We start from the raw sequence: 18,441 nt of genomic DNA, 5'->3' as shown, positions 1-18,441 counted from the left end.
GGGATTGTCCTTATGGCTTCCAGAAAAACTGAGATTAGCCTGTTCAATCTATTATGAAAACCACCTCTCTACCTGCAGGACGCTAGGGGTATACATGGGAGATAGGAGGCTGCTTTTCCTTGTGGCCTGGCACTGCCACCTTTCTGCCACAAAACTGTGAAGTTTTATTAGTAAAACGCCAACACAAGCACAGACAGGGGGCCATGTCCCAGAGGGTCTCCTCCCACCCTCTCACCCCATCGTGAGTCTGAGGCTGAGTCTGAACACTCCACGAGCAGGGGAGATGTGCTGGAAGCAAGATGAAGACCAGGAAGATGCGCTCCAGGGTTGGTCCAGGGCATCACTTTTCCCAAAGCAAAGGCTGTGACTCTTAGCAATAAGGACTCTCATAACCCAGCAAGAGAGGCTCCTGCTCTAACTGGCCACTGGGGCCATTGTCTTCTGACACAGCCTGGCCAGGAGCCCTGCCATCTGCAGAAGGGAGTTCACACCTTCCGCTATTTTCATATGCGTGTATCCAATTTCCTGGGGGGGAAAAAAAATCCAACTTAAATCTGGTTAAGTGAGGGAAGAGTTTTAATTTTTAAAACCTAAACATCTGAACCAAAGGTTTGCTCAAAATCGATGCAGGGAACTCAAACTCCAGCTGGAAAACGAACTCTGAGAAGTCCACCTTGTTTCCTAAAAATACTGATAGTTCTTTAATGGGTGCAAGCGCGCTCAGTCATATCTGACTCTTTGCAACTCTATGGACTGTGGCCTGCCAGGCTCTTCTGTCCGTGGGATTATCTAGGCAAGAGTACTGGAATGGGTTGCCATTTACTCCTCCAGGAGATCTTCCCTACCCAGGGATCAAATCTGTGTCTCCTGCATGGACAGACAGATTCTTTACTACTAGTCACCTGGGAAGCTCTTTGATGGGTACTACTAAGAAAATGAAAAAAAAAAAAAAAAAAGCAAGCCAGATTGCATTTGTCAACAGAATGCACCCAAGAGGTTGAATTTTACTCTTATTTAAATTACATCTCAATTAATCTCATTTACATGGCAAGTAAATAAATACCTCTCTCATGAACACAGCCATCCCAAGGAACATCAGGTCACTGCCTGGCAGGACTGGCGTAAACAAGCCCCCAGCCCCCAGGACGACCTGCCATTGACTGAGCATCTTCCAGGCGCCTGGCCTGTGAGTGAAACAAAACCTCAGCGTGGCCCACATTCTCGGGGAGAGAGGCACTGCTCTACTCTCACTGACCTTGATAAACTCCAGTTTCAAGTATTCTGCCATCTGGAAGGTTTTACACACTCGAAAAATGTTGCTGATGATGTCTTCTGGGGAATAGCCAAGATGCCACAGGTGAGCAAGGATCTGGACAAAAGAAAAGACACAGAGGCCGTGCAACTGCGGACGACGAGGGTACCGGCGGGGGCGGCTAAACCCGAACCAGGGTCGCCCTGTCACACAGCTGGGCGTGGGCAGACCATCCGAGACAGCACAGGCGCTTCTGAGAATTGGCCCCACGGGGCAACCCGGCTCAAGGACCATGCCCTTTAGGTCCTGGAGGGTGGGGGTGATCCATGTTCCCAGCGGGCAGAGAGCCCTGCAAATGTTCTAAACCATACTGAAAGATGAGTCCACCACTGTGCCCTGTAACGTCTTAATCCAAGGCTCTTACTTTTTTCTTTCCTTGTGTTTACTATTTTTTAAATTGCAGGACAATTGCTTTACCATGTTCTGTTGGTTTCTGCCATATAACAATGAGAATCAGCCCTAAGTATACATTAGTCCCCTCCCTCCAAGGCTCTTAAAACGCCTTATTAATCATCCCAGGAAGCACCCTGGAGTGACTGAGCTGTGCTGAGCTGTCACGCGTGACACATACTCATGGCACAATTAGGCCTGAACAAACCCTGACCAGGGCAGAGATGACGACAGAGGTCACAGCCTCCTGCCTTCTCAACCCCAGACCCCAGTTTCAACCCCAACCCCATCCCACCCAGCTGCAGGGTGGAATCAGTTGCCTTGGCTCCCTGGGTGCATTCAAGGGTTGGGGAAGCTCTGCGTCCATAAATCTGATGGCTCCCTTCAGTGCCTGGGAGTCTGCCTCAGTCTCCCGGCCTTGTGCTCCAGTTTCACGAGAGGTCTGCGTGTGTGTGTGTCCAACTCTTTGTGACTACATGGACCGTAGCCCGCCAGGCCCCTCTGTCCGTGGGGATTCTTTAGGCAAGAATGCTGGAATGGGTTGCCACTTCCTCCTCCAGGAGATCTTCCAGTCCCAGGGATAGAGCCCAAGTCTCCTGCAATGGCAGGTGAATTTCTGACCACTGAGGTCTAGCCCTGTCCTAAGTCCAGTCAATTTCTAGCTTGGTTTGGTGGCAGTAGGAAGAAGGAAATCAGCTGCCATCAGACCAATGGCCTCAGATCACACCATGACCCCATGTGGATCTGAGGGCCACCCGAACCTCAACGATGCCCTCTGGAATCGGCTCCCAGGACCAGGCTCCGGGTCCCTGGATGTCCATTCCCAGGCTCTTCCGAAGACAGAGAGGCATAGCTCCCCTCCACTGAGAGAAAGATGGCTTCTCTACAAAGCATGGAGTTGGGGACTTCCCTGGTGGTTCAGTGGTAAGAATCCGCCTTGCAATGCAGGGGAGGCGGGCTCGACCCTTGGTCAGGGAACTAAGATCCCACATACCTCGGAGCAACTAAGCCTGCGTGTCACAACTAAGATACAATGCAGCCAAATAAATAAATATTTAAAAAAAAAAAAAAGGCAAGGAGTTGGGCTGTTCTTTCCTCACGTCCTTGGTGGACAAATTCCTCTCATAGAAAATCTAATTAGAGCAGAAAGGCATGATGCTGAATTCCAGGTGGATTACTTTTAAGCTATGTGACTGACAGTAAGGAGTCTAGCTTCTGAGCCAGTTTTCTCACCTGTAGAGGGTACCCAACTCTTAGCATCAGTTAGGATCAGTTAGAGGATACTCAGCTCCTAGCATCCGTTAAGAATGAGATGGAGTAAAGTGCCCAGCCCAGGGAGCACCCCCTCTGCCCTTCTCAAGGAGCCAGAGGTTTCCCCCGAGTCAGGAAAGGGCGAGGAGACCCACCTTGTAGGCCTCGTCGATGTCGGCGCTCACACAATGCTGGATCATCTCCTTTACCAGCAAGGGGTGGGGCTCGTCACAGACCTGCCCAAACCAGAAAGGAAGGCCCATCAGGGGTGGACAGGGCCCGTCCAAGGGGGAGCCCTGGTAGAGCCATGTCTGGGCACCCTAGGTAACCCAGGTCTTCACTTGCTGTCTACACTGTCTCCAGCAAGCAGAACCAGGTTTGGGACTGTCTCTCTCACGACCCAAGTGAAAGCTGGGCAGTTCCACCGGCCCCGACAGGTAAATGCCGCCCTGTCGACTATGACGGCCACACCGGCTCTTACCTTGAACACATTCTCACTGTTGATGAAGCCAAATCCCGAGTAAGTAGACTGCAAGTTGTTCAAGGCCTGCCGAGGAGCAGAAACACGGCCAGGCAGATTATTCTGTCTCTGCCCGCCCCCTCTCTTCTCTTGGGAGTCCACGTTTAACCCATTCCTTGCAGGCCTGCTCCCCCGAGGCCCGAGGCAACCCCACCACCAGTGTGTCCGGTCAACGTCCCCTGGTCTGGCTATGTTCATCCCCCGTGCAGCAGTCACCTCCTTCTCCCCGTAAAGCGAGGGGTGTGGCCAGTCCAGGAAGCCGGGGCAGCAGCCGCACGCACCTGCCTCATGTCGCCCTGAGCGGTGAAGATGATGGCTTCCAGGCCGTCATCCGTGTACTGGACCTTCTCCTTCTCAATGACGCTCAGGAGCCTGGCAAGAATCTGCGCGTCGGTCAGCTTCGTGTAGCGGAGGACGGCACACCGGGACTGAATGGGCTCTGGACCAGGCAGGAAGAGAGTCAGGCTCCGGGGCAACGCACAGTGGGAGCGTCGGTCCTTTAGTTACTGGGAAGCAGCCGCACGATGCCCGTGGCCCAGCCCTGCGGGCAGCACTCCCCCGCCACCCAGCAGGTGCTTAAGGGGAACTCAGCAATCAGGGCTCGACTTTAATCATCAACCAATAAAGGCCCCAGCCTGCACCGCCTGGGCTGACCTTGGCTGACCTTCCCCAGAAGCGGAAAAGATCTTCGAGGATAGAGACATGCATGAGCCACAGCCCACAGGAGGGTCACTGCCGGCCCAGCTGGGCTCCGGAACCACCGTGTACACTGTGTGGGGGCCCTTCTGGGCAGGCCACCACCCAGCCAGGCGGGGGTGAGAACGGGGCACCTGCCTGGCTTCTTTAAGCTTCCCTGGAAGACTCGACGCATGTGAAAACCACCAGGTGGACGAATGCGGAATTCTGGGAGCTGTCCCTGAACTCGAGTTCAGACTGTGACAACGGCAACTCCATGATCGCAAAGCCCTGGGTGGGTTTCTCTCTCTGATCGATCCAGTTCTGCTGCCCCACTGGCTTTCCTCAAAATGTTCTGACCTGCCCAGGCAAACCCTTTGGCCACCCCCCCGAGGTCACAGTACAGTCCACCTCTGACCCTTGTACATAAAACCTTCCACAAGCCTCACCCGTCTCCACTCTCCAAACCTCCCCATCTGGTGCCATGCCTTCTCTTCTGCTGCTAAAGAGCCCACATGAGCACCACGAGGACCCCGAGCCACGCAGAGCTGCCCCTCACCTATGATTTTATCTGAAGCGTTACAAGCGAGAGCAAAGCGGGTCGTCTTGGAGTAGATCTCCATGGTCCTCCTCAAGGCTTGCTGGGCTCCGTCAGTCATGCTGAGAAGAACACAAGGGGCAGCCTGCAGCTGAGACCTAGGTCCCCTCCAAGGGACCCTGGGAAGCCAGCTCTCCTGACTAAGCATGCTGAGTCTCCCTCCGGGACGCCGTGTGGGTCTCACGCCCGCAGGTTGTACACGGACGGCACAGGCTGCCTGGGACTGCCCCGAAGCTCCTGCATCCGCTCGTGTGGGGACTTGGGGCTAATTATCTGAGCCTCAGCGTCATCGCCGGTAAGAAGACAATGCTACTGCCCACCTCAGAGTGTTGGTACGACAAGTAAGAATAACACACAGAGTGTGCAGCAGAGAACCTGGCAAGATGCAAACGCAGGCATGTACGTGCTGGATAAATGTTACTGCTATAAAAACGTTACAGTAAAATAAAATGGCTAATGTTACGAAAATGGCTAAGATGCAGCCCCAGGATGGAACAGAAAACAGCAATTAAAAACTATGCTGACGACAAGATTATAACAACATGGAACTCTACTTTTTATAAGAAAAATCCAGGATATAAAAATTATACTAAAAAAAAAAATTATACTATTATCATCCCAATTATGTAAAAATCATAGTGTAGAAAAGCTGTGGATGAAATAAAACAAGATTGTGCTCATATCTTCTAAAATTTCTTCAAAGAACACGAACTGTTATTTTTCTAAATGTCACTTAACAGTCTTTCATTTATACTGTAATCAGTGCACAACACTGTGAGTGTCCTCAATGCTCATTGTCAATGAAAGTGAAAGTCGCGTCAGCCTCTTTGCGACCCCATGGACTACACAGTCCATGAAATTCTCCAGGCCAGAATACTGGGGTGGGTAGCCTATCCCTTCTCCAGGGGATCTTCCCAACCCAGGAATCGAACCAGGGTATCCTGCACTGCAAATGGATTCTTTACCAACTGATCTATCAGGGAAGCCCACTCAGTGTCACTAATGGTATATTTTAAAGAGACTGAAAATGGTAACTTTTATGGTAGGTGTATTCCACCACGATTGAAAAAAAAAATCATTTAAATCACGCATGTCAGTGATGCTGGAACAAACAATGAACTAACTGTCTTAGATGGATGTTTGTAAGTTACTTAATTAAGATTGGGTTTAAGGCTCAGGCCTGTATGGAATCTCGTTTCAAGATGTGATGAGCAAATCTACCACAGAAGCACAAAGGCGTGAGCTTTTCCCTCCTAAGGTAGTAAATCCAGGCAGGAGACCTGGGGATCAAGGTGACGGGCTCTCGGCGAGGCCCCCTACCTGTCTGCTTCATCCAGGATGATGATCTTGTGCCGTCCTTTGGGCAGGGTGACTTTCTGCTGGGCAAACATTTTGATTTTGTTCCTCACAACATCGATGCCCCTGGAACGATGAGCCACAAGGTTATTGTCACTGAGACCAATTCAGTTACCTTCATGGGGGACTTTCAACCCTCAGGACACCACCATGGACCGAATTTAAGTTTTTAAGTCTCTTTCTTGGGGGCAACTCTCATTATTTACAAGGATTGACACTTCATTACTTTTATTCCTTCTTGGAGGTTTTCAGAACAACAAAGGGGAAAAAAATGTATTTCCTTTTGAAAGATGGAATGAAACTCATTTTATCTTGCAATTATCATATGGGCCCACTGGACCCTTTTACAATCTAAGATATATTTTGGGGGTCTCCACAGTCTTACACCTCCCATACTGTACCTGGAAACATTTGCTATTTCATCATCACAGTAACTGTTTCATCATTACTCATCAATAATTCCCAACTATGCTCCAAAAGACTAAAATAAGAAAATGCAATGATGATGGAATTGCTTAGAATATTGCAATATTAAGGGGAAAAACTGTTACTAACTACTGCCCCATCCCTCGTTTCTTATTGTTTTGTGAGGTTCTACATTATCTTTCTAGAAGATACAAAAGTAGCTCAGATACACCACCTGAAAGCTCTCACTGACCACAGTGGAAAATTCAAAATTTTTCATTTTCTACCTATAATGTCCCAGGGAAGCGGCAGAGGAAGATGTTTTGTCCTTATTAAACAAGTCAGAATATGAAGCAGGGAGACAGGATTCTAGACTCTGATGATGACGGTGAAATTGATCACACAGACAAAATTTCAGCGTTTAAGAGTCCTTGGATGCCAAAATCCTCCATGAATTTTCTCAACCTTACGAATCAAGGAGTGGGACTTCCCTGGTGGTCCAGTGGCTAAGATGCTGGGCTGCCGGTGCAGGAGCCCTGGGTTCAGTCCCTGGTCGGGGAACTGGATCCTACGTGCCAGAACTAAAGATTTCGTGTGCCACAACTGAGACTCGGTGCATCCAAATAAATTAATTAATTTTAAAAAAAGAATCGAGGAGTGACATATTTCTAAGGACGAAACCTGAACATATTTCTAAGGAAAACCTGAACATATTTCTAAAAACAAAACCTGAACATATTTTCATCCGGTTAGTCACTTAACAGGAAGGACTTAGCTCCCCAATGTCTGGTAGCAAGAACACAGACCATCCCATTTTGCTAAAATAACATTTGACAGTATTCATTCATCTTTGATGAGGTTTGAACACCCACGTTTACATACAGTCTGTAAGTGATCAAAAGCTGAAGGCAGGTGTGTTTGACAAGGTGACTTGGAAAGAAATAGATGACAAAGGAACAAAAAAAAAACCACCATGGTACTCATCACTCTATTAAATCTAAAATTACATTTATTTGCAATTATGGGCTATCCTCTCTTCAACAAAATTAAGAGCCACCAAAGTTTTCAAAACTAGTGAGTCTGATGATATATGGGTGAGAAGAAAAGGAGGTAATGGTAAGCTTGAGTCAATTCTTATCTGCTACCTGGAATTGGTATTTACAAAAAGGCGCAGCTGTGCTCCTGATGGCGGGTGAGCAGTTAGCTGCACTTAGAGCCTGTTTCCGGTCCACACACATCACCCAAACCCAGAAAACACTGCAGCGTGAAGAGCCACGTCCTCAAGGGAATAGCCAAAGGCAGGCTTTGCATTTTATTCAACAGGTCCTCACTCAACTACCCCGTACTAAAAAGGAAACTGGGGAGACGTCCCTGGTGGTCTAGTGGCTAAGACCCAAGCTCCCAATGCAGAGGGCCTGGGTTTGATCCCTGGTCAGGGAACTACTGAAGACTGTGAAGTCGGGAGGAGAAAGGGGTTGAGATGGCTGGATGGCATCACTGACTCAACGGACATGAGTTTGAGCAAGCTCCAGGAGATGGTAAAAGACAGGCGTGCTGCAATCCACTGAGTTGCGAAGAGTCAGACATGACTGAGCGACTGAACAACGGGAACTAGATCCCACATACTGCAACTAAAGTACCCTGCGTGCCTCCACGAAGACCCAGCACAGCCAAATAAATAAATATATATATTTTTAAATGGTTAAGATGGTTAATTTTTTTTTAAGATGGCAAGTTTCATGTGTATTTTAGCACAATTAAAAGCAATTTTTAAACTCTCCCTTAAAAAAAAACTAAAGCAGGAAGTCAAGTGCCTCTGCTGCCACATCACCAAGCCAGCAATCCCAGTTCTCTTTCGTTGGAAAGATTAAAGGAAAGAACAAAGCTGGTGAAACAAGCTCCACGTGCTACAGAGATCTCAAAAGTAGCTGTTTCTATGACAACCCAAAATGTACAACATGCGCTACCCTTCAGGCCTAACTTCTAAGGCGTACCTGTCGTTTGAGGCATTGAGCTCCAAAACCGCATCCTTGAGGGCTGGGCCCAGCAGGGCTCGTGCCAAACACAAGATGCTGGTGGTCTTGCCGGTTCCCGGGGGGCCCTAGGAATGAGGTCTCCAGTAAGTGCTTCGAGCCAACAGAATGAGGGAACCGGAACTCCCTCTTTACTGCTCGCCACTGTACCCGCTCACCCCCGCCTAGAACTGTCCTGACCCCGATCCGCAGCACACAGCCAATCTCCATAGCAACCAGCCCGCAGGTTGGGAGGGAACTGTCTCCCATGGTCTGGGGAAGTGGTCTGGGCTCTGTGATCATGAGTCTCCTTGAGGAGGAAGCTCTGTGCACAAGAATGTACCTAAGATGGGGGCGAAACCCAGACTCCAGGACGTTGCACAGGGCCAGGACCCGGTACTCACAGCGATAATGATGTTGGGCACGTTCCCTTCCCTTGCAAAGACCTGAGGGAAGAAACACTTGTGAAAACTGGCTCACCTGCCAACTTGACCAGTCAGGGCCCCCCAGCCACACAAGCTCTCTCGCCTCAGGGTCTCTTCACATGCCGTTCCAGCCTCCTCTCCTCTCTCCACCCCCTGCCCCGCCAGGTCTGACTCCCAATCACTTAGCTTTGGTCACTTTTTCCCCTTGGGGCTTAAGGCACTGTAGTCAGGTTAACCCTTTCCAGAACTCCTCCCATATGCGCCCACAGCCCCCGGACTTCCCCTAGAGGAGTGTTGATCAATGGCCTGTTGTTGTTAACACTGCCCTGGTGAGACTGTGAGTCTCATACAGACTCGGGATCAGTTCTAGTCTGCTCACCAGGATATCAACAGTTCCCAAAACCACATCACATCTGGCCCAGAGAAGATACTCAAATATCTGCAGATAAATAAGCCTGTAAAATAAATAAATACCTTGGTAGCCACTGACGTCTACACCCCAGTGACAGCGGAGACCCCCTCTGTCATATCTCAAATGGCTGGGCTTCTAGACTCCGCCTAAAGACCTCTCAGGCTAGAAAATCAAAGCTTGCTCTACGGCTGAACATTTCTGCTTGTCCTCTGCTCATGTCACCCTGAAGCCTGTTGCCTTGTTAATTAGTTCCTTCAAGCAGGGCTGGCCAAGCTATGGTGGAAGGGAAGGTGGTGGGGTGGTGTGGGGGAGTGGGGATAACCCAATCTGAGGCCTATTTTTATAAGCCCCCTAGCTAAGAATGGTTTTCACATTCTTGTTTAAAAAAATAAAAGAATATTTCGACCTCCCTGGTGGTCCAGTGGTTAAGAATCTGGCTGCCAATATAGCAGACATGGGCTCAATCCCTGCTCTGGGAAGATCCCACATGCCACGGGGCAACTAACCGGGTGAGCCACAACTGCTGAAGCCCGAGTGCCCTAGAGACCCCACCCCACAAGAGAGTAGCCCCCGCTCGCCACAACTAGAGAAAAGGCCCAGCGCAGCCAAAAGGAAAGAAACAAAACAGTTTTTTAAAAACTTAAAAAAAAAAAAAAAAAAAAAACCAGAATATTTGACAAAGACTTTCTATGGTTTCAAAGTCTAAAATACCTATTCACTGGCCTTTACAGAAAGTTTGCCACTGATGCTTCTGAAGAATACAAAACAATCTGGTAAGTCCTCTCTAACAAGCAGCCCTTCAAACATCTGAAGTCACCCACTCCAGCTTCTAGGTTTCTCTCCAAACTGAGTATCTCCTATTCCCTTAATTCTTCTAGATTCATGCCTGTCTTCCTTCAAATGCCTTGAGCTTATCAAAGCCACAATAATGAGATGTTTAAGATCATCTTTCAGGGACTTCCTTGGTTAAGACTCCACGCTTCCAATGCAGGGGTTAGGAGTTCCATCCCTGGTTGGGGAACTGAAATCTCACAAGCTGCATGGCATGGCCAAAAAGTACAAATTAAAATCAATCACCTTAAAAACTCACTCACCTCCAGCCTGCTCACGGTGTCTTCATTCCCGACAATTTCATTCAACTTCACTGGTCTGTATTTTTCAACCCTGTTTTTAAGAAAATGCAGAAAGATGTTGACGAGGCTATTTTCACACTACCCCAAAAGAAAGCACAAAAGGGCGATGCTGGGAGCTTTGTCAGAAGATGATATATTTTCAGTAAATATATAGCAAATGGTTGCAGGTTTTAAAGAGGTGTTCGAGCGCTGTTTGAAAAGTTAAGGACATGTGAATCGTGTACCAAAGGCTTCAAACCCGCCACAGCAGAGAAATACCTGTTGATGCTGGAGGAGGGCCAGAGCCGGCCATCTGGAGCAACGTGACACTGTGGTATCACAGCCTTCCTGTCACAACAGAAGTCCAGTGCACATGGCACTGACCTCATTTGCTCTTGACAGACACCGAAGCAGCCGAGCCCCCGTCTCACCCCTCACCTGCCAGTGTCTGCAGACTCGTGCCAGGGGCCCAGCAGGGCCGGCTAGACAGAGACCACAGGCCTATCCTGTCATCCTTTCAGGCTGTGGACTGGACAGGCTGGTGGCCTTAGGACAACATTCTCTTTCTTAAAAAATTAAATTTTTTTTGGCTGTACCATGTGGCTTGTGGGATCTTAGTTGCCCAATCAGGGATCAAACTCTCGTCCCCTGCACTGGAAGCTCAAGAGTCTTCACTGCTGAACTGCCAGGGAATTCCTAATACTTCTCTCTTTCAATTAATAAGCAAGCTATGTGATGAGAGAAAAATGATATTCTTCAGCTCTGAGAACAGAAATGGAAGTAGACTTGCTGGGATTTGACCATCAGGATTTCCTCTGCCCTTTACTATACTCTCTGCTTTACTCTGAGCTGGTACCCACTCCAGGTACTGGTCTTGCCCCAAAAGCAGCAGAAGCTTGTTTGCCATATACTGCAGAAAATAAAGGGACACCTCTCCTTCAAGGTCAGCAGATGAGAGCATGCCTGGTCCTACTCATTTATTCTTCACATACAGCCCCCCTCCAGGTACCAAGTGCCGTGGCAGGAATTAGAACTCTCAGGACGAGAAAAGTAGAAGGTGCAGAGATGAACAAGACATGATTCTTGTCATCAAGGGCTTTCCCACTAGAGGGGAGATGAAAGTGAAAGTGAAGTCGCTCAGTCGTGGCTCCTCTGTCCATGAGATTCTCCAGGCAAGAATACTGGAGTGGGTTGCCATTTCCTTCTCCAGGGAATCTTCCCGACCCAGGGATCGAACCCAGGTCTCCCCCATTAGAGGCAGATGCTTTAACCTCTGAGCCACCAGGGAAGCTTGTGAGGGGAGATAGAGCTTAGTAAATTCTACGACACAGCTAAGCTGCTTATATAAACCACAGGCTGCGGAAGCCAGGAGAATGAACAATTATCACCTGGGGATGTTTGGAGCTGAAATTTGAGTTAGACTTTGAACAAGGCAAACATACTCCTCCTCAAGGGACTTCTCAGCTGGTTCCCCTGCCTGAAAGCTCTCTCTCTGCACGGCCAAATGGCTTACTCCCTGAATTCAGGTCTTTACTCAAATATCATCTCATCACAGGCCATCCAGAGCCTGTCACCATCAGATACTGTTGTTGTTCAGTCTGAGCCACTTCTGACTCTGCAACCCCAAGCGCTGCAGCATGCCAGGCTTCCCTGTCCTTCCCTGTCTCCCTGAATTTGCTCAAACTCATGTCCATTGAGTGGGTGATACCATCCAACCATCATATCCAGTCACCTCCTTCTCTTGCCCTCAATCTTTCCCAGTATCAAATATACTATATGTCTACTTGTCAATTTTTCACTTTGTTGTCTTTCTCTATCAAATGTGAGCTCTGTGGCAACAGGTTGCTTTGCACACTGAATTATCTTTGCTGCTGCTGCTGCTGCTAAGTTGCTTCAGTCGTGTCCGACTCTGTGCAACCCCACAGACGGCAGCCCACCAGGCTCCCCCGTCCCTGGGATTCTCCAGGCAAGAACACTGGAGTGGGTTGCCATTTCCTCCTCCAATGCATGAAAGTGAAAAGGGAAAGTGAAGTCGCTCAGTCCTGTCCGACTCTTAGCGACCCCATGGACCGCAGTCTACCAGGCTCCTCCGTCCATGGGATTTTCCAGGCAAGAGTACAGGAGTGGGTTGCCAGTGCCTTCTCCGGAAGTATCTTTAAGCGTCTAAAATAGGATTATGCCTGAAATTTACAAGGCAAACCACATATGTCATTTTACACTTTCTCGTAGCCACATTTAAAAAGGTAAAATTGGATGAGCTTAATTTTACTAACATAATTTAGAGAACCCAATATAGTCAAAGTATTATCATTTTCAACATGTAATCAAAATTACTAATGAGATTAAAAAAAAAAGAAGTCCTTGAAATCCAGTGTATACTGTACACTTACAATCCATCTCAGTTTGGACTAGCATCATCCCCATTGGCTGGGGGACTGCACGGCGCAGCGTATATATTCCAGTAAGTTATACTGTCCTTCATTTAGATATCTGTTCTCACTCAGAAATGGGGTGGGCTGGAGGGATGGGGGCGCGGTAGGGAGGAAACCATTACCACGCCCAGTGGAGAGAGTTGTGAGAGGTGCGCACAGGGAGCGGGACACCAGCAGAGAGCCTGCCCCACACCTGCGCCAGTGGCGGGTGACTCCCCACGTCACCATTTCCTCCCAACTCCCCAAGATGCTGCTATTTAAAGTGAGCAAGCCACGGAGAACAGGCCGGTGCCTTCTGCAATACTAGCCCCGATTCCGAACCTGCGTCCGACACTTTCCGCTCAGCGATCATCAGAGTCCCAGCTGGCAGAGCGCCTGTGCAAGAGTGGGTGGTGGCAAGGGGTAGCTGTTATCGGTGAGTACTGTGGTCATCAAAATGTCGCTTCCAGAGTCCAGACTGGCCACTCTACACCCCAGATGGGCTCAGCGACCCACATTTCTTGCCGCCTTCAAATAATAACCCACTGGACACCATCCCGGGACCTCCTGCGCTGCTCAGGTGAATGAACTCCCGCCCCTGCGTCACCCTGGGACACACGGCCCGCCGCTCGCCCACCCACACGTCCAGGGGCCCCATCGTGAATGGCCTGGGTCCTCACCACGGCAGCTCGTAGTGGCCGGCGCTGCCGGGGGCCTTGCTGGGGCCTGGAGCAGCGTCCTGGGCCCCGCACTCGGCAGTGCCACCACAACTCTCCTGCGACTCCATTCTCGCGCCGCCTTTTCCCGCCACCGGAGACCCCGGCCCGTGACGCCATCACGCAGGCCCCGCCCCTATTTCCAAAGGACGCTGGGCGCGAGCGGAAGCCGTAGGATCGCCCCCTCTCGCGCCTGCGCAGAGGGCACTGCCCGGGCTGGGCACCCGTTGCTATTGGCCCCAGTTGCTATGGGAGACCTGGCGTCCGGCCTCCTGAGTAAGAGGAAGGCGAGACCCAACTGTGCGGCTTTTCGAGATCGCTGGTCGCTCCGGGAAGGGACGTTGGTTGGTTTTCGTCTTTGTCTGGGAGGCCCTCTCCGCGCGGCGCGTCGGGAAGCGCTGTGCTGCGATGGGGCCTCGCGCCGGGCAGGCCTGGAGGGGTAGGAGCGTCCTGCCTGGTGCGGGTAGGAGCCGGGGCCTCTGGACCTTCCGGCCAAACTCAGGACCCGGCAGCGAACACGCACAGGGGCTGACGTCCTGCGGCCTTGGAAGGGGGAAGGCCGGAGCTGGGACGTGCCCTTGGCCAGTTTTCCCGATTGCCCAGAATTCTCCTAGCGGAACACCAGCTTCCATCGGGTGGGCTCCTGCACTCTGGAACTTGTTTACTATCAGGAAATGCTCACAATGCTACTACATGGGACGTACTCTCATTTTGCCGGGAAGAAACTGTCCCTCTGTAAAATGTGACTCAATTTCATTCTAGAAAAATAGGTACTGCATATTCACAAATGCTTTGAGCATTCTTTTGGGCTGGTTTTCAACCTGTTGAACTAATCTTTCCTCCCATAGCCTAATTGTCATAATAATGACAAATAATAAAAATAACGAGTAGTGACTGTTTACTGTCCTCTATTATGCATTATATTTACTGTCCTCTATTATGTACTAGTCCCAAAGTGGATACTTATAGTATCCTCGTTTTACAAGAAACAGGCTTGAGAATGATTAATTTGTCCGGTATCATGGGGTTGTACGTGGTGGAGCCAACCCACCATGTTGCCAAAAGAGTTTGTATAAAATTCTGTTTTATTGCACTTAACCATATTGCATCATAGTTTCAGGATAAAAATCCAGCTTTAATGTCTGAACTGGAGAATTCCCTGGCGGTCCAGTCTGGTTAGGATTTTGTGCTTTCAGTGCTGAGGGCCCAGGTTCAATCCCTGACTGGGGAACTTTGATTCCTCAAGACCGCCACTTGGCCAAAAAAAAAAAGTCTGAATTGAAGAAAAGGACTGGACCTTGTTTATCTCTATCCCTGTTGCTTAGCACAAGACTCTGTAAGTGTTCAGTATGAGTATCTTTAATGAACAGTAAGGATCCATGTTTCCACAACAGCTTCGGTCAGTTGTGAGGAACTGGGTTGCTTTATTCAGAGAGCTGATTAAAGCCTCATGGTTGTTTTCTTTCATCATAAGTTAAAATCTGTATACATTACAGAGAGATGACTTTATCTTCTAGGCAGTTGATTGGTCATTCAAATAAATATGGGCTCCAGAATCTATGAAGGCTTCCCCGGTGGCTCAGACGGTAAAGCATCTGCCTGCAGTGTAGGAGACCTGGGTTTGATCCCTGGGTCAGAAAGATCCCATGGAGAAGGAAATGACCACCCACCCCAGTATTCTTGCTTGCCTGGAGAATCCCATGGACAGAGGAGCCTGGCAGGCTGCAGTCTATGGGGTCGCAAAGAGTCGACTGAGGGACTAACACATACCAGAATCTCTATTGCAAGTAATTGTTTTCTCCTTTTATCCTTTCAGTTTTCTTTCCTCTCAAGAAACCCTGCCCATTATGGAAATTTATTGGGAAAGACAATACTGCTGTTCTAGTCAGTTTTCCTGTGTGAATTCTGTGCTTCATCTTTCCAACCTGAGTGTTTATTTAGCTCCTTCAGGACGTGGTACCTGCCCCTCGATTCCTAGTTTCTTCCTCTGTATGCAAATAGGGGCATGGAATTGATGTCTGCCAATTGCTTATTCCAGTTATGCAGCCAGGCTGACAAGTTCAAGGCAGTGGGCACAATTTACCATTGTGTTGTACAGCTGGGAAGAAAATACGAGCTTCCTCATTCTTTTCAAGTCATTGCCAGTTGGGTAAAAACCTCAAATGACTCAGATTCTGAAGCAGTTTGTTCTAATGACGGTAATTACTCAAGTCTCCAGGTTCAGAAACTAACTCAGTGTTTTTCTTCCCTTCTTTTATACGATCTCAGAAAAAATACTTGAAGTTGGCTATATCTCTTCCATTCCCCTTGAAACTACAAGAGCCATCCTGTATATTTTTAGAATCACTATTCACAGGTCCTTTATTTCTCTGCAGGAGAAAATACAAATTTTATTGAAATCTAAACTTTTTTGAAATGTCTCTTTGTGTTTTTTTTTCCCTTGGGATTGTTCCTCTGTGGTTTAATATTCATATTTTCCTTAGAGTCAGCTATCATACACACACACACACACATTCCACCACATGTGCACTTTAGAAACTAAACGTCTTCAATAAATGCAGAATATGGTGCATAAATCTTTCCCCTTTCCTGCTTCTCCAAAAAAAACCCTCCACTCTACAGAGGGCCTGTCTGTGCTCCCAGGACCCCAAATCCACTGATATGCCTGGAATACCAGAAGAATCAGAAGGAGGCGAACTTTGGGGGAACTATACCATCAGGACATTTTTTTTTTTTTCTAGACTGAGCCTTCTGTGATTTGTTGGACTTGGGCCCAGACAGAGCTTAAATCTTAAAAACTCTGGCCACTCCTTCAGGGCCACACAGCAGCCACATGGGGGGTGGGGACCAGGGAGTGATGGGGAAACCACAGGTTCTTGTGAAAGGGCAAGGGCTCTCAGACTCTTATCACAAGAGGGCAATTAGAGAAAAGAGCAAAGATGTGGAAAGGAAATAAAACTGAAAACAAAATCCTTTACCTAAAGGCAGAGGCTTTCAATCCCATTTATCAAACAGGACAGGCAACAAATCTTGGTTAAAGTGACACCTTGACTTTGACAGTTAAAGTATCGCTCACTTCCCCCGTGACACCGCAGGATCTGGGGTTGGAAATCTGGTGGCATCTCAAGCCCAGGATGGGCGGACTCTCCTGCTTTCCACCCAGTCTTAGTCTTGATTGACCCAGAACGTTGAACCGATGTGCTGCTTTACTTTGTTTACACTGAAGTTTTTTTTTTTTTCTTTTGGCTGTGCTGGGTCTCCGTTGGTCCTTGGGCTTTCTCTAGCGGCAGCGACTGGGGGCTGCCCTCTCGCTGCGGTGCTTGGGCTTCCCGTGGCGGTGGCTCCTTCTGTTGTACAGCGTGGGCTCTAGGGCAGGCAGGCTCAGGAGTTGATGCTCGAGGACTTAGTTGCCCTTTGGCACGTGGAATCTTTCTGGATGAGGGATCAAACCCTCCTCCCCTGCATGGGCAGGCAGATTCTCAACCCCTAGACCACCAGGGAAATCCTACACTGAAGTTTTAAAAATTCATTTGTTGCTGTCCAGGGGATTTCCTTATGAATTTTAGCTATCTTTCTAATGGTGATACTGTCACTGAAATTATTGCCCTCAGTCACTGCAGCCTTCCATCATCAGCACAGTCTTCCTAATATTAGCATGTTCTGTATCAAAAGGCTCATTATGTAGTGAAAAAGCATATATCCTAAACATCTCTACAGTATAAGGATTTGTCCTCAGGAGGTTCTCTGATTAGAGGTGTGGGGTTTGAAAGCTGGAAGCCATTTAGCCTGACTCTCAGTTTCTGTCAAACACTATCAACTGGGAGCCTGCAGCCACTGTTAAAAGCACTGGATGGGTGAACAGGGCACCTTGGAGCTTACATTGTAGGAGGGGAAACAGACAGCCAGCAACCAGTCGTGATTATGATGCGTTAGGAAAAGGACTGATGGGGCTTCCCTGGTGGCTCAGTGGCAACGAATCCATCTGCCAATGCGGGAGACACAGGTTCGATCCCTGATCCAGGGAGATCCCACATGCCGCAGAGCAACCAAGACCGTGCGCCTCAACTATTGACCCTGGGCTCTAGAGCCCGGGAGCTGCAACTACTGAGCCACGTGCTGCAGCTGCTGAAACCTGTGCACCCTAGAGCTGGTGCTCCGCAACAAAAGAACGAAAGAAGCTTCTCATTGCTGATCATCCCGGATCGATCAGCCTCTCTCTGTCTGTCGGTGGCTCATCTCTTCAGGACAAATAGAGTCCACTCTTGGCCAGCACTACACGCAATGGGGAGAAGGGGTGACCAGGACTGACTGGGCATCTGTTCTTAACAAACTGCATTCTAGGAGGGGAAAGAAACAATAAACAAGGCAATGAAAATCCCTGGAGCCTCAGCTAGAGAAAAGCCCACACAGCAATGAAGACCCAGCACAGCTAAATAAATAAATAAACCCCATGGACCACACAGTCCATGGAACTCTCCGGGCCAGAATACTGGAGTGGGTAGCCTTTCCCTTCTCCAGGGGATCTTTTCAACCCAGGGATCAAACGCAGGTCTCCCGCATTGCAGGTGGATTCTTTACCAGCTGAGCCAGAAGGGAAACCCAAGAGTACTGGAGTGGGTAGCCTATCCCTTCTCCAGCAGATTCTCCCACCGAGAAATCAAACCAGGGTCTCCTGCATTGCAGACAGATTCTTTACCAACTGAGCTATCAGGGAAGTCCTAAATATAAATAAATAAAATTATTAAGAAAAAGCACCGGTAGGCTGTTAGGATATCAACCCTAGGGTACCACCCCTTCTGGGAGGTAAGGAAGGGCTTTGCCAGGAGGAGGCATTTTACCTGAGATT

The 18,441-nt window shown here is 48.9% G+C and overlaps 1 protein-coding gene across 2 annotated transcripts; it reads right to left on the bottom strand.

The window, feature by feature from the left end:
- Positions 1-113: 113 nt before the first annotated feature.
- On the bottom strand, positions 114-14,095 carry RFC2 (replication factor C subunit 2). 2 transcript variants are annotated; one of them, XM_069569846.1, is made up of 12 exons: positions 13,560-13,748; positions 10,451-10,520; positions 8,924-8,965; positions 8,502-8,608; positions 6,067-6,168; positions 4,708-4,808; positions 3,755-3,912; positions 3,435-3,500; positions 3,109-3,189; positions 1,256-1,369; positions 1,064-1,184; positions 114-525 (listed from the first exon to the last, which is right to left on the bottom strand). In XM_069569846.1, exons 1-11 carry the CDS (start codon positions 13,664-13,666, stop codon positions 1,101-1,103), a joined length of 1,032 nt encoding a protein of 343 aa, XP_069425947.1. In that variant the 5' UTR covers positions 13,667-13,748; the 3' UTR covers positions 114-525; positions 1,064-1,100. The 2 variants fall into 2 exon arrangements, with proteins under 2 accessions (XP_069425947.1, XP_069425946.1); XM_069569845.1 differs by lacking the exon at positions 1,064-1,184 and having other exon boundaries at positions 13,560-14,095.
- Between the last annotated feature and the right edge of the window lie 4,346 nt (positions 14,096-18,441).

The sequence above is a fragment of the Ovis canadensis genome, chromosome 24 (genome assembly GCF_042477335.2).
Source record: "Ovis canadensis isolate MfBH-ARS-UI-01 breed Bighorn chromosome 24, ARS-UI_OviCan_v2, whole genome shotgun sequence".
Taxonomy (NCBI): Eukaryota; Metazoa; Chordata; class Mammalia; order Artiodactyla; family Bovidae; genus Ovis; species Ovis canadensis.
Note: the sequence above shows the minus strand (reverse complement) of the source record. Positions and strands in the feature narration are given on the sequence as shown.